Source organism: Apodemus sylvaticus, chromosome 10 (assembly GCF_947179515.1).
Source record: "Apodemus sylvaticus chromosome 10, mApoSyl1.1, whole genome shotgun sequence".
Taxonomy (NCBI): Eukaryota; Metazoa; Chordata; class Mammalia; order Rodentia; family Muridae; genus Apodemus; species Apodemus sylvaticus.
Window position 1 is genome coordinate 92,885,859 of NC_067481.1, and position 26,398 is coordinate 92,912,256.

Here is a 26,398-nt window from a genome sequence, read left to right on the forward strand (position 1 = left end):
TGCTGTTGTTTGTTTTGTTAGTTAGTTAGTTAGTTAGTTAGTTAGTTAGAATAGTACAAAAAAGAAAAATTCAAAGAATCCCAACACTGCTTTCTGTGCTCTGAATGACTACCTCTCCACACCCCTCTGCGGGTGGCACAGCTGGCCCAAGCTGACCCTCTCTGCTGTGTGACATGTGACTGCAGCCAACTGCGTTCCTCTCAGTCTACTTTTCTACACTAAGGAAATGAAGACTCCTGCCCAAGAGGGTCTGCAGAGGGAACCTGAGAACAGCCCTTAGAACAGGCTCTACATTTGAATGTCTTTACATCGGAATTAGAGCGGGATAATTTTATATATTCATAGGGTCCAGTGAGACCGCTCAACACATGTGAAGTATGTGACAACGCAGAGATCTGCGTGACAGTCACTTCATCCACTGATCACTACTGTGTATTGGAGACATTCGAATGGCCCTTGCTGAGCCACGTGTGGCAGCACACACCTTTAAACCCAGCACCCAGAAGACAGAGGTAGGTGGATCTCTGAGTTCAAAGCCAGCCAGGTGTACATAGAGAGTTCCAGGACAGCAAAGGATTATAAAGTTAGACCCTGCCAAAACAAAACAAACAACGAACAAACCAAAAACCTCTATGACTACTTTAAAATGTACAGCCAAGTGGGGTGCTGTCTGTACCCCTGACACTGTGGGAAAGCGTGCATGCGCGTACACACACACACACACGAATGCACCTCCACCGTAGCTGCACTAAAGCATTAAAAGCTGGTTCTCCCATCCAGCCTCTCTCTCCACCCATCAGGAGGAAAGCTCCCAGGCTCCCAAGCCTCGGAGCACAGACGACTCCCACCATCGTCATCTCCACCGTTGTCATCTCCAGCAGCGGCCAGCTAGTCTACGGAAGGATAGCCCCAGCAGACGCTGGGCTCGGCCAGTACTGGCACCTAGGGCTCTAAAACTCCTCACTAACAGCGGCACCCAGCCACATCCTTGGCCCTTGAGGATTTCCTGTTGCCTCTGAAGGTAAGGGGGCCCTGGAATCCTGCAGAAAGAGCCCAAGACTCTGAACAAAGGTAGGAAGACTCCTGAGGGCGAACAGCAGCACGCCAGTCATAAGCACACCAGCCTGGGCGATGGCACCCACCTACCTTCGAAGGCCAAGAATGAGTGGTTCCCAGACAAAGGCAGAGTTTTCCAGAAAGAAAAACAGAAACAAGCCGGGCAGTGGTGGCACACGCCTTTAGTCCCAGCACTTGGGAGGCAGAGGCAGGCAGATTTCTGAGTTCGAGGCCAGTCTGGTCTACAGAGTGAGTTCCAGGACAGCCAGGGCTACACAGAGAAACCCTGTCTCAAAAAAAAAAAAAAAAAAAAAAAAACAAAAAAACAAAAAACCCAAACCAAACAAACAAAAAAACAGAAACAAGCAAGACCCAACACTAGTCCCTCCTTCTGGGACATTCTAGTTGCCTCTCTGATGTCCAGGGTGCCCTCAGCCACCCTATACCCCCTACCACTACAAGGCAGTCAGAGTTGGGGCCTTGCTTGGCATTCCCAAGGCTCCGGTAACCTTCTGTCTGTTGTACCGAGGATGGAAGCGTAGGCCTCATGCACGTGCCAGTCCCAGGTTGGCCTTCTTTATCGCCAGCAAATCATGTTTATCATCATACCGAAGAGCAGTAAACACAGGCTGAGCCTAGAACCATCGCTGGCATCCAGTCACAGCAGCCTCAGCAATGAGGGGCCTCCAGGGAATGTGTCTGTCACTCCCCAGGAATCCATAAACATCTGAAATCCCAGACTAGGGACCACAGCAACAACAGTTGTCTGCCTGGCTTTCTCTGTGCTGGTAGCACCTGTGGACCGGCCGCATGGCTCCACAGACGAGCCCTGCTCTGATTTATAGCTCACAGCTCAAAACACTGAGGCCGAAGGGTTGCGGAGATGACTCAAGGGTGAAGAGCATATGTGCTCTTGCAGGACAGCAGGGCAGTTCCCAGCACCCACGGGTGGCTCACAACCACCCGTAAATCCAGCTCCAAGGAATTCGATGTCCTCTTCTGGCCGCCAGAGGTACCTTCACTCATGTGTGTGCGTGTGTGCGTGTGTGTGCGCGCGCGCGCGCGCGCGTGTTAACAGTTCTGAAATATACTAGTAACGGCAGCCACCGAGCACAGCCTGCTGCGCTTCAGCCGTTACAAGTCATCTCTTCACCAGGACGGTGGTGAGCACACCTTTGATCTCAGGAGGCAGAGGTAGGCAGATGTCTGTGCACTGGAATCCACGATGCAGACAGAGAGCAAGTTCCAGGACAGCCAGCGCCACACAGAGAAACCCTGTCTCAAAAAACCCCCCAAAGCTGGGTGGTGGTGGCGCACGCCTGTAATCCCAGCACTCTGGGAGGCAGAGGCAGGCGAATTTCTGAGTTCGAGGCCAGCCTGGTCTACAGAGTGAGTTCCAGGACAGCCAGGGCTCCACAGAGAAACCCTGTCTCGAAAAAAACAAATCCAAAAAACCAAGAAACAAAACATCAACAAAACCAAAGAAGCCATTCCTCGATCCAACGGCTTCCTCTCCAGTTAACAACCCTTTCTCTAGCTCAACCTATTCTGTCTCCGGGGACTTTAAATCCACCAGGATAGCAAAGGAACACAGGGAGACTGGGCCTGTGAAGAGGAGAGCACAGGCTGAGATGAGAAGGACAAGAAAGCAGGGCAGCCATTCTTAAAGCTGGCAAGGGGGGAGCTGGCTGCCAGGGCATCCAAGGCTATGCCACTAACAGCCCACCCCCACACCCCCGGCAAGGGTCCATGCAGCACAGTACTGCCTCTGCCTCCCTTCCGCACTTCTGGGGCCCATCTCCTCCACCAGACACTAGTCAGGCTCTAGTTACCAGTCTGAGGCTCAAAGCTCTCAACCAGCTCTTCACCTCCCCTTAATTCTGGCTCTGGTAAAACCACTCTGGTTTACACAAAAGAATTAGCAAGCTGTGGAGGAAGGAAGAAAGAAAGAAAAAAAAAAAAAACTTGCAGCAAGAAAAAAGCAGAAGCGAAAAGGGAAGGGGGGGGGAGAGGACAGAAGTGGGAGGTGCCTGAGGAGGGAGGGCAGGGGTATATCTCCCCGCGACAGGTCCTGCCTCCCAGCCCCCCACCCACCCAGGGCCCAGGAGGGTGACAAGAACCTTCATCATCCCACTGGAGGCCCCCCAGCCACTTCCTCTGCAGCCCTGCCCATTACCACTTCCTCTGTAGGGAGGCCACCCTCAGCATCCACAAGAGGAAGGCTCAGAGAGAAGGTCATGTTTCTAGACACAGAATCCACAAGGCCATGAGCGGACACCATGGGAAAGCAACCTTCTCCGCCTAACAGGCCCACGGCTCTCCTGATCTCTGCAGGGAAAAGTTGCAGAGCCCAGGCCAGGAAGACCTGGGATTAAAATGTCTCAGTCCTGACATGGAAAGGCTGTGTGACACTAAATAAGTCACTGGCCATCTCTGGGCCTCTGCCCTACCAGCTATAGAGTGGGAGGATTGACTGCCCTGCCATTCTGAAGGATAAAAGAAGAAAAAACGGTGGACAGTAATAACGAAGCAGTAGTGAATCCTCCCACGGAGACCTGCAAGGCCCACAACATGAAAAAGGGGTCAAGAACCACTCCAAGAGCTAACACTTGATCTCTCAGCATCCCGGATGCTGGTGACTGACCACAGGCTGTCTGTCACATCCTTCAAGGACCCTGTCCAGTTACATCATTACTGCAGCCTTTGCGGTGAATGCAAAGCAGGCAGAGGTGACCAACCCGTTTTCTCTGCCTCATACAACCCAGGACAAGCAGAGCCAGGTCCTCCTTTCAACCTCAATCCCTGGCGAAAGTCCCACTCCCCCTCCAGGCCCACCCCTGACTCGCTCCTTCCACACACACCTCCTTTGTAGACAGGTGGCCCCTGCACTAGGCATTTGCCAATTCTAGGCTCTGACTAAGGCCCCCACCACACCTCAGGTGGGAATTCCCCCACCCCGCCAGGCTGCTCCAGTCTCCATACAGTGGCCGGTCGGACCCAGCCTTCGTAGGCTCCCACAGTTGGGGCGCAGGAGACCTGGCTGCATCCTCAGATAAATCATTGCCTCTTTCTGGTCACAGCCTTGTCCTTTTTCTCCCATCCACAGAGGGGACCTTTCTGACATTATATAGGTTGATTTGGAGGCTAATGACAGAAAGGACATTTTGAAGTCAAAACTGCTTTATTTAACTCCCTATTTTGTCACTCAGGGGTCTCTTGACTGAGTTCCCACTGTGATCTGAAAGTCTATGTCCCCCTCAAAAATCCATATATGGAAATCCTAACTCCAAGGTGACGGCATTAAAAAGTCTGAGCCTTTGACCCGGTGATTAGGTTAAAGGTCAGGCCTTTGTAAACAGGATCACAGCCCTGATAGGGGAAATAGACTCAAGGGCACTGGCACACCCCTCCACATGAGCACAGTGAGAAGGCTTGCCGAGCGCCAAATCTATAAGAGCCTTTGTTATGATCTTGAACAGGCCGAACAGTTCCACACAAGGTTTATAGAGAGGGGAAAGGGCAAGGTGGCAGTAGAAAGAGAAGGGGGAAGAGAGACAGAGGGAGGGGTGTTTCTCTTAGGTGTGGATGGTTACTCGGTCACAGGTAAAGGTGGAAGATGAGCTAAACGGATTCTGGGAATATGGTGGCTGTTGCCTTGGCAACAGGTGCACAGGCCAAGCTGTCGCCCTATGTGATGCCACAGGTTTCAGAGGTTCTGGTACCAACAGCCTTTATCCTGGTCTTTCCAGCCTCCAGCACTGTGATCATAACTGTCTGCCTTTCATACAGCTACAGCATATGGCTATGCAGACCAAGAGACTAGCAGACATAACCTGGCCCGACAGCACTGAGGCATGTCCACTTCAAATGCTCAAAAACCCACTGGTCTCTGGGAGGAAGCCAGTGGGCCAGAGACGCAGGGCCTCGGGGCCAGGCCGGCTCCGTGGTGGTCAACCCAGTGTTCAGCCGAACACCAGAGATCACGAGGGTCTGTATAGATGCAAGCTTGCACGTGAAGATGTCAGAAGAAAACTGAACGTAACTACTGATGTCTGTCAGACGCTAAAATGACCACTGTCCTACACAGTCGCTCTTTCGAATACATCTGTGCAGCTCCTGCAGTCTGTGAGACTTTTTGGGGACAGCAGCCAGGCTCCCCTGCTCCTACAGATGCGGCCCAGCAGGAACACTAAGAGCTATCAGTCAATGAGGATGTTTCCAGAGGAGATCCACCACTCGTCAGCCTGCTATGAGCAATTTCCTGGTTTCGAATGCAGAGGTCAAGTAGCATCAGATTTAGCCAGGGGGAGGCCACACACACCCCAACCTCAGGTCAACAAGCTCAAAAGCTGGCTGGCTGTGGCCTGCCTGGGTCCACACGCCTACCCACTCACCGGCCCAAATTCATTCTCTCTGCCTTCTGATTACCAGCTGGCTTCCCCGGCCCACAGACAGCTTCCCATTCACAGGGTTCTGTGGTCGCTGTTCAAGCTCTCCTGACAGGCAGCCCCCAGTCGATGGCGACTGCTGGAGACTGCTGTCCTCCAAGCAGCTGCTCAGACACACCATGCCATGCTGCTGCCACCACCACCACCCACCCACCCCACCCCCGGTTCCTCCAGAGACCAGTCACTCACCTCTCCCAAGGCACCATTGATTGCTAAGTGGGGCGGCCAAGATTTGAACTCTCACCTCTCTGACACCTAGGTTTAAGTCTTTTCTCCCGTAACTCACGGAGGCGGCAGATGCGCCAGCCCTCCCAAACCTGTGGCTTCCGCATCCAACCCTGGGTTAGAAACAAGTTTTTTTTTTTTTTTAACTGCATTTGTACTGAACAGATACACACTTGTCTTGTGTTCCAGTGACGCAGTGTAGACTCACGAAGGATTTCAGCATCACGGCGTCAGAAGTGATCCAGAGATGACGGAGAGTGGACGGACGGACGGGACGCTGTGCCGATAACATTCCCACTTTGTATGACAAAATTAAGCTTGCTCAGGTGCCGGTGTCGGAAGGGCCAATTCCCATGGGCGGCGGAGGCAACGTTACAGCCAGCTGAACTATATTAGAGATAAGCTCATCTATTTAACTGGAGGACTCTGCCTTCCCCTCACGCCCCAGACCATGTGACAGTGTTCAGGACAGTCTTGGCAGCCACAACTTGGGGAAGAGGGGGGCGGGTTCTGACATCTGGAGGAGACTGGACCCAACCAGGATGCTGAGAACATCTACAAGGCATAAGGCAGGCCTGTTGGGGTTTTGTAAACTAAAGTCCCAGGAGAAGGGGCGGGGGGGGGGGGCGAGAGAGAGAGAGGGGCAGGCTGTGTTTGTGTTAACAATTCTACAAGGCCAAAGAACTAAACTTGAAGATTAGGGAGAATTAAAATGTTGCAGACAAAAGACAAATTATCTTGGGCTTTGAGAACTCTCTACAGTCCATCCCTGAGTCTAACCTAAAACTCTCCCTGAAACTATCTATCCCTGCAAACTACCAAGACTTTAGAATGTATTCTTCGCTGACTGCCCGATCTCACCAACCCCAAAGCCAGGAACATCTCAGAAAGCATCCAAAGCCTACAGCAGTCTCCCTACTTGCTTGCGGTCCCACCGACACACTGATGATAATTTATTTTGCTCTGCAACTACTAAAAAATCTCATGTGACTGCTTCCTCGGTGAGCACGGAACAACCTGGGTCTGTGTTCTGGGCGCCAGCGTTCATATTTGTTCCCAGGATTGCTTGTTCCCTCTGAGGCCAGAACGGTGCCCTGTTGACCCAAGGAAGGCTGGCCCTGACACCCATGTCAATCGACGGTGCCCAGGCTGGACGCTCAGGTGCCACGGCTGAGCAGCAAGTCTTTTTGCCTTGACCCAGATAAGTGGAGGAGACCTTCTCAGAAGCAGCACCCAGAGTGTCAACACTCATAAACAATCCTGAGACTGTCTGGGAGGGGACCAGGAGAAAAGCCACTCCTCTTTGTGGACGCCTCCCCTGCACTGTAGACACTGCCTCAAAGATACAGCCTCAGCTAAGAGGAAGCTACTGGTTTAAGAAGCAAATGGGGTGACAGTGGGACACAGATCCTACTGCCCTCTACAGCAGCTGCCCTAGGGTACCCTCAGATGGCCCTAGGGCTTTCTTCCTCATCTAGGTGACCTCAAGAGATGGGGGTCACCCTCCATTAACCCTCCTGCCATCTAGCCACACCCATTCCTACCCAGGCCTACTCTGAGATTGCTGTGAAATGTCTGGTGTGTCAGGAGCTGACCAAAGCCAGCTGTGATGCAGGCGAGCCAGCAGAAGTGGAGCCTCGCCAGGTGCCCTCGATGGACGTCAGCAGCCTTGCTGATGAGTGAGGAACTTCTCACAATAGCTTGGAGTTGAGTTTAAAAATACTAGGCTGAGAGGAAGCAAGGTTACTGCCTAGGGGCAGATCCCTTTCCGGAATAGGAACAGAAGGGACCAATAGGGAAGGAGAGGGAGGAAGAGGAGGAGGAAGGGGGAATACAGGAGACCTTGGGCAGCCCCAGGGGAGTCAGGCGGAAACCCAGGCTTTCCAACACTGGCGGGTGGGCTGGGCTGGCCTGGAGCGATGGAGGCCTCCAGCACTGCCAGCCAGGCTTCCAAAGCCAGCAGACCTGGGGGCACCCGAAGTCTGGACACAGCTGCCAAAGTCCCCCCCCCCCCCCACTCTCTGGGGATCCACAAGGACTCTGGGGTTGACTGCTGGCAAGAGAAGGCAGCGAAAGGCCTTCCATAAATTTATCTTACTGCATTTTGAAAATCACCCTCTGGTCAGCTCTGCTATGGTGCTAACTTTGAAAGCACTGTTTTGTTGCAAGACCATTGACACACCAGGGAGCTAATGTCACCTTGACTTATGTGCAAGGCAGAAAAATGGTAGTTGACAGCTGCTCAGAGCAAATCCAAAGAGTTTCAAAAACACAGGAGGACACCCCAAACACACGGAGGGGCATACAGCAGGCCACCTGCCCCGCACTATTCCCTACCGGTAACCTTCCTTCATCCCCTGCTTACTGCCATATTATGGATTTCCTACCCACACAAGGTCAACCTGCACAGAGATGTGCTTCTGAGGGTGTGTTACAGAATACATAAAGCAACAACGGTAGTCCCTGACACACTACCATTCTATTTATTTATTTATATGGTTAGTTGATTTGGTTTTTGGTTTTTGTTTTGTTTTGTTTTAAGACAGGGCTCCTCCATATAGTCCTGGCTATCCTGGAATTCACTCTACAGGCTAGGCTGGCCTCAAAAATCTGCCTGCCCCTGCCTTCTAAGTACTGAGATTAAAGGCGTGCAATTATTGATCAATCTTAATTTGTTAGTGAAAGGACTTTCGGCACCAGGATGAAAGGGCTTAAAAGGGGGGATTATAGGGGGTTAGGTGAGTGTGGCTAGGCGGCATGGGGGAAGGTGTCCAGGCGGGCCCTTGCCTGGGCACCTCTGCCCCTGAGGGACCACACACACACAGACATGGTATAGAATAGAGTTTATTGGGAGTTAGTGGTAGAGAGAGGTAGAGAGGTAGAGAGAGAGAGAATAGAGAGAGTGGAGGCCGGCCATGACCACATGGAGGGGGGAAGAGCCCCAGGGGCAGAGAGGTGAGAGAGTGTGGGAGAGCAAAGAGGGAGAGGAGGAGCAAGTAGCCCCTCTTATAGTGGGCCAGATCTCTGGGGCGGGGCATACCTGGCTATTGCCAGGTAGGTGTAGGGTGGAGCTTAGACAAAACCCCAACAGTTAGTAGTCTAAAATAAATAAGATGCGGGTTGGAGAGATGGCTCAGCAGTTAAGAGTACAGATTGTTCTTCCAGAGGTCCTGAGTTCAATTCCCAGCAACCACATGGTGGCTCACAACCATCTGTAATGGGATCTAATGCCTTCTTCTGGTGTGCCTGAAGACAGCGACAGTGTACTCATATTAAAAAAAAAAAAATGGAAAAAAGACATCCAGGCCCAGTGGCCTGTGCCTGTATCGCTAGTCACGAAGGGGACTAAGGAAGGAAGGTTGCTTAAGGCCAGGTGTTGGAGGTCAGCCTGAGGAACACAGAAAGACTCTGTTTCAAAAAACCAAGAACAGACACAAATATCCAGGCTGAGGATACGGATCCGTGGTAAGAAGTTTCCTAGTGCACACAGTGTTTGGATTCCACACTGAAGAATATAAACATGGTAACCTATCAACTTAAGGTGACTTTTCTTTTCCTTTTTAGTCCTTTTACGCCTCCTCCCCATTTTGATTTTACAAATTAATCTTTTAAAGGCTTAAAGAGGCAAAGCAATCCCCAGAAAGCAAAGACCTGGCCCCTTCTGTGGCCCCTCAAAGCACTGGAACACGTGATTTGCCAGTGCCACTGCACCAGGCTGTGCTGAGGACAGTGCTTTCCACTGTAGAGACTAAATACTTCCTCTCCCCCCTGCCCCACCTCAGAGAAGACGACTGCTCACGACAAGGACTCAGAAAACGTGTCACCCATGAGCCTCATTCTGAATTCGAGCAATGAACCAGAAATTATTTTCTTTCATAACCAACTTTGCATCACGTAAGAATGGAGTGAGGATGGCAGGACTAAATTGGTCCCCTTCTCTCCAGGCAGAGTCAGACAGACAAAGACTTGTCAGAAAGGCGAGGGGCGGGGGGAGGATGTGGTGGTGGTGGTAGGGTGCTGGGTGGCAAGGCGCACACCTCTGATCCCAGCACTCAGGAGGCAGAGGCAGGCAAGTATCTGAGTTTGAGGCCAGCCCCCTCTACAGAGTCCCAGGACAACCAAGACTACACAGAAAATCCAGGCCAATGAACCAGACAGTAGACAGAGGTCATGGCCTTTGATTTGAGAGGTCTTAGTTTAAAAAAGAAAATGGTCTATGGGAATCCTCCAACAGGGGCCAAGGACTACAGGGACGAACTTCAGTTAGAACGGCATCACACATGCTAAGGTCAAGGTGACAACACAGGCACATGTCACTCAACAATGGGGACGCATCTGACAAACGCATCATCAGGCGATTCTGTCATTACAGGGGGCAGAGCATGTTCTTACACAGTCCTAGCTGACTGGGCTCCACAGTATGTTTAGGCATAGGTCACATATGCATAGCATTAACCTATTGTTTCCAGGGCCATGGAGAACAAAACACCACATAATTAATAGCTGGGAAGATGACTCCATTGATAAGAGCTTGCCTCATAAAGAGAAAGCCTGAGTTCAGATCCCAATCCCAGGCATGGCCGTACAAAGCCTGTCACCCTGAAGTCGGGGAGGCAGAGGCAGGAAGACCCTTGGGACTCTCAAGTAGTTAGCGTGATCTGTGAACTCCAGCCTCAGCAAAAACCCAGTCTCAAAAAACACTGTGAAGAGAGTGATTCGGGAAGAATCCCAGTGTCAACCTCTACCCTTTACACACATGTGCACAAGGTGCATGGGTACCTGCACACGTATGGTCACACAAATACAAACAAAAACAAAAACAAAATAAAACTTGTCAGGGGGTGGTGGCACACGCCTTTAATCCCAGCACTCTGGAGGGAAAAGCAGGCAGATCTCTGAGTTAGTTCAAGGTCAGCCTCCTCTACAGAGTGAGTTCCAGAACAGCCAGGGCTGCACAGAAAATCCTGTCTCCACAAAAAACAAAGCAAAACAAGCAAAACAAAACCCTTAAGCACGAAATGAAAAGATACTTAATCAAGAGAGAGTGCAAGCTGGTGGTGGCGGGTGCCTTTAATCCCAGCACTTGGAAGGCAGAGACAGGCAGATTTTGTGAGTTCGAGGCCAGCCTGGTCTACACCTGGTCTACAGAGAGAGTTTTCGGTTTTGGTTTGTTTTTTTTTTGTTTGTTTGGTTTTTTTTTGGTGTTTTGTTTTGTTTTGTTTTTTTGGATTGGGTTTTGTGGAGACAGGGTTTCTCTGTATAGCCCTGGCTGGCTGTCCTGGAGCTCACTCTGTAGACCAGGCTGGCCTCGAACTCAGAAATCTGCCTGCCTCTGCCTCCCAGAGTGCTGGGATTACAGGCGTGTGCCACCACTGCCTGGCGCCAGAGAGAGTTCTAAGACAGCCAGGGCTACACAGAGAAACTCTGTCTCGAAAAACCGAGAGAGAGAGAGAGAGAGAGAGAGAGAGAGAGAGAGAGAGAGAGAGAGGGCGCAAACTAAAGACAGATGAGCTCTGTCTTTAGAAGGATGCTCTGTGAGAGATTTTAAAATGCTCAAATGTTTTCTAAAATAGCACTAGAGAGCATCTCCTAGTAGTTACACAACAGGGAGAGTCACCTGCCATCCTCCTCAAGCCTCCTGCGCCCCAAGCCGCCTTAGTGCATTTCTATACACGTGATGTGAGCGTCACCACGAACACTCGAGGAATGAGAGCATGCAGGGCACAGCACTGCGCGCCGGAGGGGTCTCTGCTCCTCCATCATCTCAGGGGGCCATCTCGATCCGTGCAACCGACCCGTTCATCACCAACCCTGACAAACCGCCCAAGAGCACCAGCTGTCATGTGACTCCCGAGGTCTCCCTTTCCCTTGTCTTGCCTCAGAGCCATCTCCCAGCTTTGGGAACTAGGGCGACTCTTCGAAGGGGTCTATATGCCTTTGGAGAATGGGAACCAACAAAATAGTGGGTGACTGGAGAGCCCCCTTCCTTGGAACTGCCTGAGAAGAGAGCTTTACCCAGCAAGCAGAAAGGTCAGCGGAGACTCTTGCCCTTTAGAAAGCAAAGTTCTGCACTCAAGTTTAAATAAAAATGAACCATAGAAAGCCAGAACACTTGGGAACGAAGGGCAAACTCGGCCTAGCAGGACACTTTACAGGAAACTTGCAAACAATGGAGAAGGATCTGAAGTAATAATTGAGAACATCACATAGTAGGTACACAAGAAGGTGACTCAAAGTTCCTAACAGAGAAAAAAAAAACATGGAGAGCCAAGGGCATGCTTGGAAAAACAGCTGAACATTAGAGACGGCGGCCAGTCAGGCCGGGGCCTCAGCTCACAGTGGGCAGGGCGCTTCTGCCGGAGCAAGCAGCAGCATCAGAGAGAGCTGAGAGGCTGGGGACCATTTCCTGACATTGCTGGAAGAACGAGGCAGAGGAGCAAGGCTTGGAGGACAGGGGAGAGAGTGGACTGGCCAAGTAGCCCTCAGACACTGGCAAACCCCTCAGTCAAAGTGCTCCATTCAATTGGATGCCAGGCGACCTCTGCTTGACTCTCCCAACGAAGAACTTCGCCCTAGCAGGGGTTCCTCAGCCCTCCCACAGGAAGTGCAACTCAGAGACCAAGGTCTCCAAGGGTCTGACTGGCCTCCACACTACCACTGCTCCAAGCAGCTGGAGCACTATAATCTGAGTACTGACTGGGGCCTGGGTCTTAGCTTCTTTCTGTTTGTTTTGTTTTTCTGTTTTTTGCTTTTGTTTTTTTGTTATCCCAAGACAGGGTTTCTCTGTGTAGCCCTGGCTGTCCCGGAACTCACTCTGTAGACCAGGCTAGCCTCAGACTCAGATCTGCCTGCCTCTGCTCGGATTGAAGGTGTGCACCACCACGCCCAGCCAAGCTTCCCAGGGATGCTACCGCATCTCTCCCAGAGAGCACACACTTCTGGGTCGAGAAGCAGACCAGCTCCAGCACACCAAGTCAATGTGAGCAAGCCCCAACTTGGGGAGCTGGAAAAGCCCTTTCTGGGGTCCAACATCCCAAAAGGGTCAGTGAGGCCTTCAACTACAGAAGCCCCAAGGCAGTGACATGTGGCTTAGGAGAGCTGCTAAGGCAGCTGACTGTGGGAGTCTCCCAATAAAGGAGGGGGTGCCAGGCTGTAGTGGCCAAGCCTAGAGAGTTCAAGCTACTCCCGAGACTGAGGCAAGCAGATCTTGAGTTGGGAAACCAGCCTAAGCAAGAAGGCTACATAAAGGGGGTGGGGGTGGGGGTGGGGGAGGAGGAAAGACTTTTTCCTGGAGGAAATGAGAAAGGGTGGAGTCAAGATGAGTTAGGTACTTTAAACAACAACCCAGGCACTCAGAATTGGCTCAGAGGACCAAACCCTAGGAGCTGTCCGTCTGCACACGTGTCTATATGGAATCATCTCCGTCCCACCCACTCCTCCTCAGACTGTCTTCCTCCAGGGGAGAGGTAACTGCAGACGGAACCTCTGGTGACTCAGGCGTCCAGAAGCCAAATCTGTGCCCTGCAGCTGCAGTCACAGGACCCTGGCCTCACTGTCCGTTGAACCTTCTAATCCCAAGTCTGTCCTCACTCAGTCACTCCAGGGGTCCCTCTGCCCTCCCCGAGTATGGGTCGTACGCTCATCTTCAGGAGTGTCTTCAACTCCTAACCATCCCAGGCACAGCTCAGAGCCTGAACAGTTCCACAACATCGGTATAGTCCCTCTTGAAAAGATGTGTCCCTATCGCCGTGATGCCGGGGATGCCTCGGATAGCCCCCAGGGATGCCTCGGTCCTACAAACGTCCCTTTGTGCCCTGTTCGGGGCACACAGGAAGTGCTCAGAAGCAGCTGCGCGGGGGTCAGGGGCTCGCAGGACCTGGCGGGCTCAGCAATTGGGACCCTCACCTTGTAGACTTTACCGAAGGCGCCGTCTCCCAACTCGCCCACGATCTCCCATACGTCGTTGGGGTCCAGGTCCCGGCGGACGTGCTCGTATTCCCGGGACTTTCTCTTCTCGAAAGTGGATAAACGCAAGATGCGGCGGAAATTGGCGAAAGCCATGCTGGACCAGGGGCGCGACGACAGGACGCGCGGCTTCGGAGAGCCGCCCTCCCAGCAGCGCAGCACCGGCCGAGTGCGCCCGCGGCCGCAGGGAGCTGCCGGAACCGCGGCCAGCCCGCCCCGCCCCGCCCCGCCCCCTCCTGGGCCCGCCCGCAGGACGCCCGGCACCCGCGCGCGCGCCTGTCCCCGCCGGCTCCACCTGCTCCGCGGCGCCCCGAGACCCCTCAATTGGCTGCGGGAGCTCGGGGCTCCGCCCGCGCCGCGGGGCACTCTGGAGACTGTAGTCCGCCCGGTGGCCGGGCCCCTGGGCCGGCTGCGCCTCCCGGAACCCTAAACCTCCAGGGTTCGGCCAGTGTCTCGCAACCGCCGTCGGTGCTGAGCTGATGCATCAGCGCACGGAATGCACCCGCAGAGGTGCTTCCCGCACGAGACGCCCGCACCCCTCGCCCCGGGGCTCACCCCGCGCCTCTGCCCCAAAGTTCACGGGGTCCCAGGTAACCATCGCCACACTTCCTATGCTGGTCTCGTGCTGCCTCTGAGCGGCGCAGAAAGCAGAGCCCCGCTGCTACGCGCCCCATAATCCGGGTTTTCCCCGCCCCCGCCAGCCACAAACTGCCAGGACTCTGGACAAGAAACAAGAGTCTCTTTAGGACCTATTAGGCTTCATGGTAGGTTAGTAAATATATTCCTTATTAAGTAAAACCTTTTAGTTATTTTGCGAATTTAAAAAGCCCCATTAGAGATAAAACCGGAGTCATCTCAAGGATGGTCCTCTATATCCTGATGGAGAGACCCTCATCCCTCCTCCTTGGCTGAGGGCGTCCTGCATATTGCACAGTTTTCCCTGGTATCAGACCGTGGGTTCTAGGGACTGTGCTGGGGACTGGTTAGCTGCAGCGTCTATGACGAGACCCTCCCGTCCTGAACAAGAGGGTCTCACACTCGGGCACCCTTAACTCGAGAAAGCCTTTAAATTATCGCTCCCCTTCCTCCGGACTCTGTCCGAAAATACCCCTTGAGCAGCGCGCAAGCGCCAAGTGCTGTTCCCCACTCGGAAAGCCGGCTGGAGAGTGAACGCAATGCGCGGAGAGGGGTGTGTGCGCGGGGACGCCCCGAATAAAGGTTGCTCCAGTTCCAATTGTTCCCTCCACTGAATGAGTGCGGGGAAATTTTATAATTAAAAGAAGGAAATGCCGTGCAAAACCGTTCACATTGAGTCACCCTGTGGACGAGCCAGAGTGGACATCTGTCACTCGATTTGAGCGGGACCTCTGTCCGGGTGAACAGAGGGTCAGAATGCGCTAACCATTCCCAGGAGCTCCAGAAGAAACAAAGTATGGATAAAAACGGAAAGGTCCGTTAAAAAATGTCATGTTACATGAAAGAAGCCAGACCCAAAGACCGCACGAGGTCTGACTGCATTTTTAAAACCGGTCCAGAAAAGGCAACACTGTGGAGAGCCTGTTAAGGGTTGGCTCCTGCTCCCAGACACAGGGGCCTGACTGGAAAGAGCGATGAGGGATCTCACTGGGGTGATGAAAATGCCGGGTGGCGGGTGGGGTGGGGGTGGGGTGGGGGGCGTGGGGGGAGAACTACAGGGACAGTTCCACAAATCCGGAAACGTGCCCCAAATCACGAGTGACTTTTGTTTAGTGAGGTGTTTGGGGAGGATGTAACTTACGAAGCAAAACCACACTGCAGTCAGTAAAAGGAGGCTCAACAGAACCAAAGCTGCTTTGAGACTTAAGTTAAATCAGGGTTTCTTTCCTCAACTGTGTGTCTCTGGCTACAGGGCCTCACACTGATGTGGTGATTGAAGGGCTGCGCCCTTCCTCCATCTGACTTTCTGGGACAACTTAAAATAGAAATTAGTAAATTCGATAAATAGTGCTTTTGATGTGTTTCTCTCAATGAGTGAGTCTGAGTTTGCACGCTTTTATTACAGCCTTTCCGTTTCTTTGAGCTGCTGGCCCCTGTCCTCTGCCATTTTTACGTTTTTTTGGATTTGGTCTGGAAGTGAGGGGGCGGGGACTGTTTTCTTTGAGACAGGGTTGCTCTGTGTTAGTCCTTGCTATCCTGTTACTTGAGGCTGGCCTCACAGAACTACTCCTGCCTCTGCCTCCCTAATGCTGGGAATTAAAGGTCAAATTGGGGCCTACAGCATCTTCTTATCATTTTGTTCTTTCCTTGCCCATTTAAAAAAAAAAAAAAAAAACAATAGGCTGGGCGGTGGAGGCACACACACACCTTTAGTCCCAGTACTTGGGAGGCAGAGGCAGGTGGATTTCTGAGTTCGAGGCCAGCCTGGTCTACGGAGTGAGTTCCAGGACAGCCAGGGCTATACAGAGAAACCCTGTTTCGAAAAAAAAACAAAAAACAAAAATAAATAAATAAATAAATAAATAAAATAAGATAAAATAAAAGCCGGGTGGGTAGAAGGCTTATGGGACATATGGGGAGGGAGGAACTGGGAAAGGGGTAATCATTTGGAATGTAAACAAAGAATATAGAAACAAAAAAAAGCCAGGTGGCAGTGGTGGCGCATGCCTTTAGTCCCAGCACTTGGAAGGCAGAAGCAGACAGATTTCTGAGTTCGAGGCCAGCCTGGTCTACAGAGTGAGTTCTAGGACAGCCAGGGCTACACAGAGAAACCCTATCTCAAAAAACAAAAAAACAAAAAACCCAATAGATTTACTGTCTTCTTTTAGTCTAGGATGTACATGCCCCCCCTCTCTCTCTCCCTCTCTCTCTCTCTCTCTCTCTCTCTCTCTCTCTCTCTCTCTCTCTCTCTCGCTCACTCGCTCTCCCTCTCTCTCCCCTTCCCTCCCCCCCTCTCTCTCTCTCTCCCTCTCTCTCCCTCTCTCCCTCTCTCTCTCCTCCTCTCTCTCCCTCCCCCCTCTCTCTCTTCCTCTCTCTCTCTCTCTCCCCCTCTCTCTCTGAGGACCACTTGCAGGCATTGGTTTTCTCCTCCCACCATGTGGGTCCTGAGGAGTAACTCAGAATTATTAACTCAGTCCTCCATGCTCTGCTGTGCCATCTCACTTTTAAAACATATTATCTTGTGTTTAGATATTCAAAATGCTTTCTGCCAACCTTTCATCCATCTGTTAACTTTCCCCATGGTGTCTTCCGCCAAACAAGCAAGTATGTGTAATATTGATATGATCTGGGCTGCTTTTATCTTCATATGAGTGTAGTATGTCCCTGCTACTGAGGGTTGAACGCAGGTCTTTGTACATAGGAAATATGCTCTGTAAAGGAATTACACCCTCCAATGTGAGCCAAATTTTTTAACTTAAAAAAAAATTTTTTTTCCAATTTAGCTGGACGGTGGTGGGACTCACCTTTAATCCCAGCTGGTGGATCTCCAAGTTTGAAGCCAGCCTGGTCTACGAGTTAGTTCCTGGCCAGCTAAGGCTACACAGAGAAATCGTGAATCATTAAAATGAAAAAAAAAAAAGAAAGAAAGAAAGAAAAAGGAAAAGAAAAATCACCTTAAGGTGCTGGAGTACTGGGTTCTCAATGGTTGCTTTTCCGGAGGAAGATTTAATTCCCAGCACCCAGGTGGCAGTACAAGTCTGTCACTCCAGTGTCATGTGACCTGACACCTTCCTCTGACCTTCCCAGGCACTTCATGAGGGTAGAGCACAGAAATACATGCAGGCAAAACCATCGATAACATTTAAAGGGAAAAAAGTCAACTTGGGGCAGGAATGGTGGGGCACGTCTTTGATGCCAGCATCCAGGAACCAGAGGCGAGTGGCTCTGTGAGTTCAAGGCCAACCTGCCCTATCTATCAACTTCTTGACCAGCCAGAGTTACAAAGTGAAACCTTGTCTCAAAAGAACAAGAATCAAGTTCTTTGAGGTTTCATTTCTATCAGAAGGAATGCTCTCCTTTAGGGTTCACTGTTAAGGAGTTTTGCCAGGCCAGGGTCATCCCACAGTCAGGGTAGAGAACGTCTCCATGGCCTCCTCTTCAGGCAATTCCCATTCCTGCTCCTTTCAAATTTATCTTTCCAGCGCTGGAGATTAAAGCCAGACCCTCACTCGTACGAACCGCACAGTGGCTTGGGTTTAGCTTCTTTTAACTCAGGGCGTTTCTGATATTCATCATGTTGCGTGTATCCGTGGCTCACTCGTATTCTACTGTATGGATATCCTGCAGTCATTAATACATTGTCCATCGACCATTGAGGGGCAGACAGCTGGGGTTGGGTTCTATCTATCTGGTTATTATGAATAAGGCAGATGCACGGAAATGACGGAGTTCAGGACATCTGACCTCAGAATACTACATCACTTGGTTGCTCTTCATTCAGTGGGTCCCCTTCCTGTCCCTGAGCGATGGTGAAGGCTGATGCTGAGACACGACTGACCGGACCCCTTACAACCATGACTCCACCTTTTCTGGCCTCCCGTCACGATTTCCTACAAACAAGTTTCCATTCTTCACCAAGCCTAAACGTCACGCAAATGCATCAATCTCTTTGGGTCTGTGTTCCCTTAAGAACACTCCTATCCGCATACAAGCTAACCAGCAGTCATGACGGGCTCACCTGTAATCCCAGTACCCAGGAAGCAAAGTCTGGACCACACAGCGAGCTCTAGGCAGCCTGAGACAAAGAAGACCCTGTCTCAAGAACCAACAGATTCAGTAAACCAATAACACACAAACAAACAAAAAACCCCATGATTTTACTAAATATATGGGAATTTTGACCCCAAGGTCCAGGGATCTGTCTCACAAGACTTCGCCCTTGACACACATGAGTCATGAGTCCAGGGTGTTGTCTGGTGTTTTAACCAATCAGTAATAACATCGGAGAGTCCCCATGGTTTATAAGGTTAGATAGAACAGTGTGTGTGCACACACATATGTGTCCACAGTATATGCGTGTGCATCTATGTGCACACATATGTGTATGTGTATGCATACAGACAGATAACCATATTTAAAAAAAGTGTTGTGAGCTGGAGAAGGCCCACAGCCACGGTGCACACACCTGTGTATATACACATTCACACCATAACCAATAAAGTTTTAAAACACAAATTATAAGAAGAAGAAACGTACAAGCTTGAAACATGAAATGGTTTATGAGGTATAATAAATGATGCACAGATCTGGGTTTCTGACTGAAGTCGTCAGTCAGCTCTTTAGGTGTCTCTCTCTCTCTTTCTTCTTTTTTTTTCTTTTTTCAAGAACAGGGATTCTCTGTGTATCCCCTGGAACTCAATTTGTAGACTAGGTTGTCCTTGAATTCACAGAGATCCTCCTGCCTCTGCCTCCGGAGTGCTGGGACTAAAGGCATATTCTGCCATGCCAGTGCTCTTCAGAATTGTCAGGAACAATTATGGAAACTGAACGCTGACATGTGGTCTTAGTGTGGTGTGATAATGGTGAAGACTCGTGCTTTTTAGAATATGCACTCAAACATTTGCACAGAAGCTGTTTTGTTTTGAACTTGCTTCCAAGTGACCCAGGGACCCTGATGGATGGAATCAGTGTCCATGAGCAGGGAGGGACTGGTCTGAACTGGTCACTGTTGACCTGAGTGATGGATGCAGGAAGAAGCTTGAGCTAGAAAGAAAGAAGAGGGAACCCTGGTGATTGCGTTAAGCAGGTATCCTGCTCTGACTTCTGCCTCACTACACATTGGCCTTTTAAAAATTCCTCTTGGGGGCTGGAGAGATGGCTCAATGGTAAAGAGCACTGAATACTCTTCCAGAGGTCCTGAGTTCAATTCCCAGCAACCACATGGTGGCTCACAATCATCTCTAACGGAATCTGATGCCCTCTTCTGATGTGTCTGAAAACAGCTACAGTGTGCTCATATAAATAAAAGAAGTAAAATCTTAAAAAAAAAAAAATTCCTTCTTGAGTCAAGCATAGTTGCATATATGTGTCTTTAGTCCCAGCATTGGGGAGGCAGAGGCAAGTGAGTCTCTGTGAGTTCAAGGCCAGCCTGGTCTACATAGTGCATTCCAGGTGGGTCAGGATATTGATAGTGGGACAATCTCTCTATATATATACATATATAATCAAACATAGAGAACAAATATACTGCTGTATATGTGGATATTATATAATTTTAACATTTATATCAGCATGCATTTCTTCCCTTTGGTTTTGTATTAGTACACTTGTCTGAGGCTCTTTCCCTGCATGAGTCTCCATTTTTCTTCCTAATGAGTACATTCCTAGCATGGCTCCCCAGGCTGCTGTGGTGGCAGCCTGTGATTAGAATGGCTGCTTTAGGGGCAGAGAAAAAGGTCACAAGAAGTCAGAAAAAAAAAAAAACCCACGATGAAGCTGGAAAGCTGTGACAAGCCATTTCATCCACTCTTATTGTCTCCTCGAGTTCTGCCAGGTTACCTTGGGGACCCTGTCCAACATTCTAGTTCTGAGGCAGAATTCTCCATTCAGTATCAGGCTGCCAAAGCCTCCGGCTGAAAGCTGCCGCCATGAAACTGACTCAGGGGTCCTTTCTGTGGTACCTTTACATGGACAAAATCTACTGCTTGCTGTCTGTGAGAAACGTGAAGGCCTTGATGGAGTACTTTCATCTTCTGGATGTGCACCACAGGAACACCTTGAATGGTCAGCCCTCCCCTGATCCCCCCACCCCCGGCCCACCCACCCAGCCCACACAGAGCCCAGAACTATCTCAACTCTTTTTTTTTTTTTTTGAATTTGGTTTTTTCGAGACAGGGTTTCTCTGTGTAGCCCTGGCTGTCCTGGAACTCACTCTGTAGACCAGGCTGGCCTCGAACTCAGAAATCTGCCTGCCCCTGCCTCCCAGAGTGCTGGGATTACAGGTGTACGCCACCACCACCCGCCATCTCCTTAACTTTTATTTCATCTTGTGAGAGAAGCTCAGAGAAACTGCGGAAGGAGACCGATACAGTTCAGTGCAGAGGATGACACCCCAGGCTGTGGGGGCAGGCTGGGCTCTACCCACAGTTCCTTGGTGATTCAGTGAGCATGTCATCTTCTCCTTGAGGCCCAATTTCTTCTCCTACACTCGTGTCTCTCCCACCTGTGATCCCCCTCCTCCTCGTGAGTTCTCTCCCACATTCATGTCATTTTGTTTTGTTTGTTTGTTTTTTGAGAGCCACTGATTTTAATCAGATTCATCTGTGCTATTTAGGAGTTGCCAAAAATATTGCCTGCCCATCAGCTCCGTAACTGAGTCCATATGCTAACAGAAGGGCAGGCGTAAACACCCTGGGTTCTTTCTGAGCCTTGGTTTAGATAAGATTTCTAGACCAATTCAACCATCACTGTCACCTCACAGAGGAAAGTGTCACAATGAAGAAAGAACAAAGAGCACCTGGGAGATTGTGTGTGTGTGTGTGTGTGTGTGTGTGTGTGTGTGTGTAAGAGAGAGAGAGAGAGAGAGAGGTCTCACTATATAGCTCTGCCTATCTTGGAACTCTCAGAGATACATCTGCCTCTGCCTCTGCCTCTGCCTCTGCCTCTGCCTCTGCCTCTGCCTCTGCCTCATAAATGCTAAGGCTAAAGGTGTGTGCCACCATACCCAAACCCTCTGTAAAGATTTTTGAGTCCATTCAGTCAGTAACAAGGGAGGGGCTGTAGCTCAGCAGTAGACAACTTTGGCCCAGGCCCCAGCACTGAAAAGAATGGAAGAAACATTGAATGGAAGACATCTTTTCCTCACAGTGTTCAGTCTGCTTTCCTCTGTGTGTTGGATTGGGCATGAGATGGGAGACTACTCTTTCCTGGCCCAGAGAGGGCAGCTTCAGGCACCAAGCTGTCCCTCAGAAAGCTGATCCACACCGTCCCCTTAGGGCATTTGTGGAACAGAGTCTCATCTCCCTAGTAACCACATAATTCCCTGATGACACAAGATCCAGGAGGTCCACACCTGCTGTCTGATCACCCAGGGTAGGGACAGTGACCTGAGAGGGAGACACGGCACAGCTTTACGTTTTGCTTCCTGGGAGAGCAGCTTCAGGCCTTGGGGATTTGGGTGACAAGAGTCATCTTACTGAAAAACACCACTGATCCCATAGCTACAAGGTCCCCAGGGCGCGTCTCCAGGAGCACCCTGCCAGCCCTGTGTGTACACAGTATGTTACTCTGAGTGTTCACACCTGGTGGGCCACACAGGACACTGTGGGCCACACAGGACACTGTGGCCACACTCACCCAGTCTCCAGATAATTTTGGTAATGAAGAGGCGAGGGGACATTGGGATGGCAGCATGTTTGAGGCCAGCTGAGTCTTCACCTAGTGAGCTCCAGGCTGTCAATAAGACTCTGTATCAACAACAAAACAAAACTAAACTAAAGGAGAGAGGAGAAACCACACAGAAAATCACATTTGAAAATCCCAAAGTCAGGCAGTGGTGGCACACGACTTTAATCCCAGCACTCACGAGGCAGACACAAGTGGATCTTTGAGTTCAAGGCCATTTTGGTCTATAGAGTAAGTTCCAGAACAACCAGACTACACAGAGAAACCCTGTCTCAAAAAAAGAAAGAAAGAGAGAGAGAGAGAGAGAGAGAGAGAGAGAGAGAGAAAGAGAGAGAGAGAAAAGAGAGAGAAAGAAAGAAAGAAAAGAAAGAAAGAAAGAAAGAAAGAAAGAAAGAAAGAAAGAAAGAAAGAAAGAAAGAAAGAAAGAAAGAAAGAAAAGAAAGGGGGCTGGAGAGATGGCTCAGCATTTAAGAGCACTGACTACTCTTCCCGAGGTCATGAGTTCAAATTCCAGCAACCACATGGTGGCTCATAACCATCTGTAATGAGATCTGATGCCCTCTTCTGGAGTGTCTGAAGACAGCTACAGTGTACTCATAATAAATACATCTAAAAAAAAAAAAAAGAAAAACCAAAAAATAACTATATATCATATATATATATACATACACACAGTTGCTAGAATATATATATACATACATATATATATATATATATATATATATATATATGCTAGAAGGAAAAAAGTGCTTAAAGCACAGGAAGGCTCCCTCCCTCCACATTCAGAAGCCTTTGCTCTGAGTAAGCACGAAAACTCTAGGGACTCATAGAGCATTTCTCATGTTTTCAGACTTTCCTATTCTGATTAAAAGAATCATGGGGGGAAAGGCTGAGATAAACATTAGCATCTTTAAAAACTCATTCTGTGTCGTGTCTGGATGTGCAGGATGTGTGTGGGCACGTGTGCGCATGGGAAGGTCACTGGACAACTTTGGGGACTTTGTTCTCTGCTTTAAACTTTTATGTAAGTTCTGGGCATCAAACTCTGGTCTCCAGACTGGCATGACAAGTGTCTTTCCTGGCAGGGCCATCTCTCTGGCCCACTTATCAACATCTTTAGCAGATAAGAGTGAATGAAGCCTTCTCTCCTCTAGCAGAGTACTGTGTCACTCATCAACAAGGTGCTGTACTCTGTCACTCCCAGCAAGTCGGCCATCTTCCGTGGCTCCCGCTTTAGTATTTTGGGACAGTTCTAAAGCAATTCCATCTTGTTCTCCTCTCCTCCCCCAGATGTGCTGTTCTTTCATTTCCTCCACCACGTGACTAATCTGACCAGGACACAGATCAAGATGATATTTGACCTCCTGGACTGGACGGCTGTAGGAGAGATTGGTTTTGACCAGTTCTATGTGTTGGTTTGCATAATACTGGCACATCAGGCAAGTACCAGGGCTGGCCTGAGGCAGGAGAGAGGGACCTGGGCTGCTGGCTCCCCTGATAAAGAAGATGCTGAGGGAAAGCACAGTGGGATGGCTTCTCACCACTACAGATGGGTGGAAGGAACGTGAAATGGGAAATTCAGTTTTGGTTCCTGCCAAGCATCAGTCTGGACACTCCAGCTCCTTCCCGGCTTCTCTCTGCAGGGCTGCCTATCTTCAGCCCTCCCATCCTGTCTCACCTTATAAGGAAAACGTTGCCCCTGCCCACCTTTCTCGGACTGCCTGTCCTCCAACAGGCTTCAGAGCATTCCCAAGTCCCTCTCTCACTCCTGCCCTGGTCCTTTGGCTCAGAGACTTTTCTGCAGAGGCTGAAAGAGGTGTGCTCTCTGCGTCTCACCTTGCCAAGAGGCACTAGCTTGAGCACAGGGATCCTTTCCCAAGTACCGAGGTCAAGGCTTCCAGAGATGGTCGATGCATGGTGGCAGCTTGGGTTGTTAATTAAGGATAATTGAGCACTTTCAGGTTTCTCTTGGGCCTTGTCTCTCTTCACACAGACCTTTCCCCCAGGTTTGTGAGTTTGCCTTTTGCTCCAAGCCTCTAGGAAATGTCTTGTGGCTATACCAACCTTGGTGTAACATCTTACAGGTAGCACCAAAGTTCTCACATATTTCTCTCAAAATAGAACCGTCTGGAAGATCACTTTATGTACCGCCATTCCCGGCCAGTTTTTGACCTGCTTGATTTGGATGGGGAGCTGAATATTGGTGCGGCCAATTTCGAAAACTACAGATTTCTCTTCAATATTAAAAGGCAGGAACTCCGAGACCTTTTCCAAGACTTTGACATCTCAGGTGACCGAGTAAGTGGAGATTTGGGAACTGGGGGCCTGCACCAGCAGTGGGAAAGATGGATGATCCTGGCTAACAGGCTGGGACTGGGAAAAGACCAGAGACCAACAGGCCCTGCCTGGCTGGCAGAGAAAGGCTTGGCTAAGTTCCCTATCATGCAGTGTGGACACACCACTAGAGAGGCTTTGAGGAGGTAGCCTGACGTGGTGATAACATGGTGGCCAGTGAACTGTTTATAGATGTGAATAAACAGAAAAGGAAGAAATTCTATGCTAGAACCAAGTGAGAAAAATCCTGAAAAGGCTCTGGGAGAATGGTGACTCATGTCTTTGTAAAGGGAAGCAGGCGACCACAGCATTAGCTGATACAGAAACCTGACAAAGGGACGCTGCTCCCATGGTCTGTGATAGACCTGACTATTCCTGGGCCCATACAGCCTGTGACCGCCACGATTCCTATACCTCTATGGTTGCAAGCATCCATTACCACCTTACTAAACTTTGTAATATTTTTCTCCCCCACCCAATAACAGCTGCTTAATTACAAGGAATTTAAGCTGTACACCATCTTCTGCACTGACAAATCCATAGACAGAAAGAAAAGGAGGAGAGACAGACAGGCAGCGAAAGAGAGAGAAAAAGAAAAAGGGAAAGATAAAGAGAAGTATCTTCATCTCAAGAAGTTATATTCATCTATGATAAGCCACAGGAGTCTCCTGTGACACAGATGTGAGCATCACAAATTAAAATTAACATGACCACAGGTGAAGTAGAGCATTGAAGTGCATGCCTGTCTTTTTGTCTGACTCATTTATTCATTGACTTGGGATCAGGCTGGCCTCAGACTCACAGAGGTTCTCCTCCTGAGTGCTAGGATTAAACGTGTATTCCATTCAAAGTCAGGTTTTTTTTTGTTTTTGTTTTTGTTTTTTTTTTTTTTGGTTTTTCGAGACAGGGTTTCTCTGCATAGCCCTGGCTGTCCTGGAACTCACTCTGTAGACCAGGCTGGCCTCAAACTCAGAAATTCGCCTTTGCGCCACTACTGACAGGCCAAAGTCAGTATTTTTTTTTTAATTTTAATTTTTTTTGAGTGGGTCTCACGTAGCCCAGGCTTGCTCCAAACTTACCATATGGTTGAAGGTCACCTTGAGCTCCTGATCCTCTTGCCTCCAACTCCCAAGTGCTGGAATTACAGGGTGTGTTCTTTCATGCCCAGCTACCGAGTGGGTGTCTATGTCTGAGCTATGTCTTCAGGCCCAAGCAGCTATTCTGCTCACCAGGCCGTTTTCTGCTTTTTAGCAGGCTGTGCTCAGAGACGCTTTGCCAATGGCCCAATGTTCTTGGGATCCTTTCTAGGCTAAGCCTACCCGGATGCCAAAGACTCCAGTTGGCCAATGGTGACAAGTCAGGTTGACTTTAAAGGAAACAGCAGCTGTTTCTCTTTCTTCTTTGAAACTATGTTTGAGACTGCAGCCCTGACTGATCTCCAACAGCATGGGTTAAGTGGGACTGTAGGAGCAGGTCACTGTTCCAGCTCAGGCTGTGTGCTCCTCAGAGCCTGATATATTCCATGGGAAACACAGAATCCAACTTACTAGGGTACAGTATCCTGTGCCCTGGTTCCATGTTAACTTTTCATAAGCCTGGCATTGGGGGGGATGCACACCTTTAATCCCAGCACTTGGGAGGTGGAGGTAGGCAGGCCTTTTTTGAGTATGAAGACAGCCTCATCTACATGGTTTTTGCTTTTAAAAGCTTTCCCTGAGAAAGGCCCTATGCTACGCCAGGGTCCCAACACTTGATGTAGTCGTCTGCAGGCAAGCCCATGAAGATCTTCTACTGGCTTAAATCTTCAGCAGTCCTCCCATGTGGCTCCCCCACAACAGCAATGTGACAGCCATCTGCTTGGTGCAGCTAAGGCAGTGACTTAGACACTCGACTTTTGCTTGTAACCCTGCCAACTAGGTGGAGCTATTTTCTTTATGAAAGAGAAAACTGAGGGAGGGGTTGGCTAGGCAGTTAAGAGCACTGACTGCTCTTCCAGAGGTCTTGAGTTCAATTCCCAGCAACCACATGATGGTTCACAACCATCTATAATA

The 26,398-nt window shown here is 50.0% G+C and overlaps 2 protein-coding genes across 3 annotated transcripts in view; one reads left to right on the forward strand and one right to left on the reverse strand.

The window, feature by feature from the left end:
- Positions 1 to 13,904, reverse strand: part of Stk10 (serine/threonine kinase 10) — a 91,399-nt gene extending 77,495 nt beyond the window's left edge. Inside the window, exon 1 of the mRNA XM_052196448.1 lies at positions 13,635 to 13,904. Coding sequence (XP_052052408.1) covers positions 13,635 to 13,790 — 156 coding nt within the window. The 5' untranslated portion in view covers positions 13,791 to 13,904. The remainder of the gene's footprint in view (positions 1 to 13,634) is intronic.
- A 43-nt stretch (positions 13,905 to 13,947) lies between these two features.
- Efcab9 (EF-hand calcium binding domain 9) lies at positions 13,948 to 25,197 on the forward strand. 2 transcript variants are annotated; one of them, XM_052196450.1, is made up of 4 exons: positions 13,948 to 14,284; positions 23,304 to 23,452; positions 24,135 to 24,311; positions 24,833 to 25,197. In XM_052196450.1, exons 1-4 carry the CDS (start codon positions 14,191 to 14,193, stop codon positions 25,019 to 25,021), a joined length of 609 nt encoding a protein of 202 aa, XP_052052410.1. In that variant the 5' UTR covers positions 13,948 to 14,190; the 3' UTR covers positions 25,022 to 25,197. The 2 variants fall into 2 exon arrangements, with proteins under 2 accessions (XP_052052410.1, XP_052052409.1); XM_052196449.1 differs by lacking the exon at positions 13,948 to 14,284 and adding an exon at positions 20,258 to 20,393.
- The last annotated feature ends 1,201 nt before the right edge of the window (positions 25,198 to 26,398 follow it).

Coding starts and splice junctions, on each gene's coding strand:
- Efcab9 (XM_052196449.1), top strand. CDS start 20,258: ATGAAACTGACTCAGGGGTCCTTTCTGTGGTACCTTTACATGGACAAA. Junction 20,394..23,303: donor CCACAGGAACACCTTGAATG/GTCAGCCCTCCC, acceptor CTCCTCCCCCAG/ATGTGCTGTTCTTTCATTTC. Junction 24,312..24,832: donor TTGACATCTCAGGTGACCGA/GTAAGTGGAGAT, acceptor ACCCAATAACAG/CTGCTTAATTACAAGGAATT.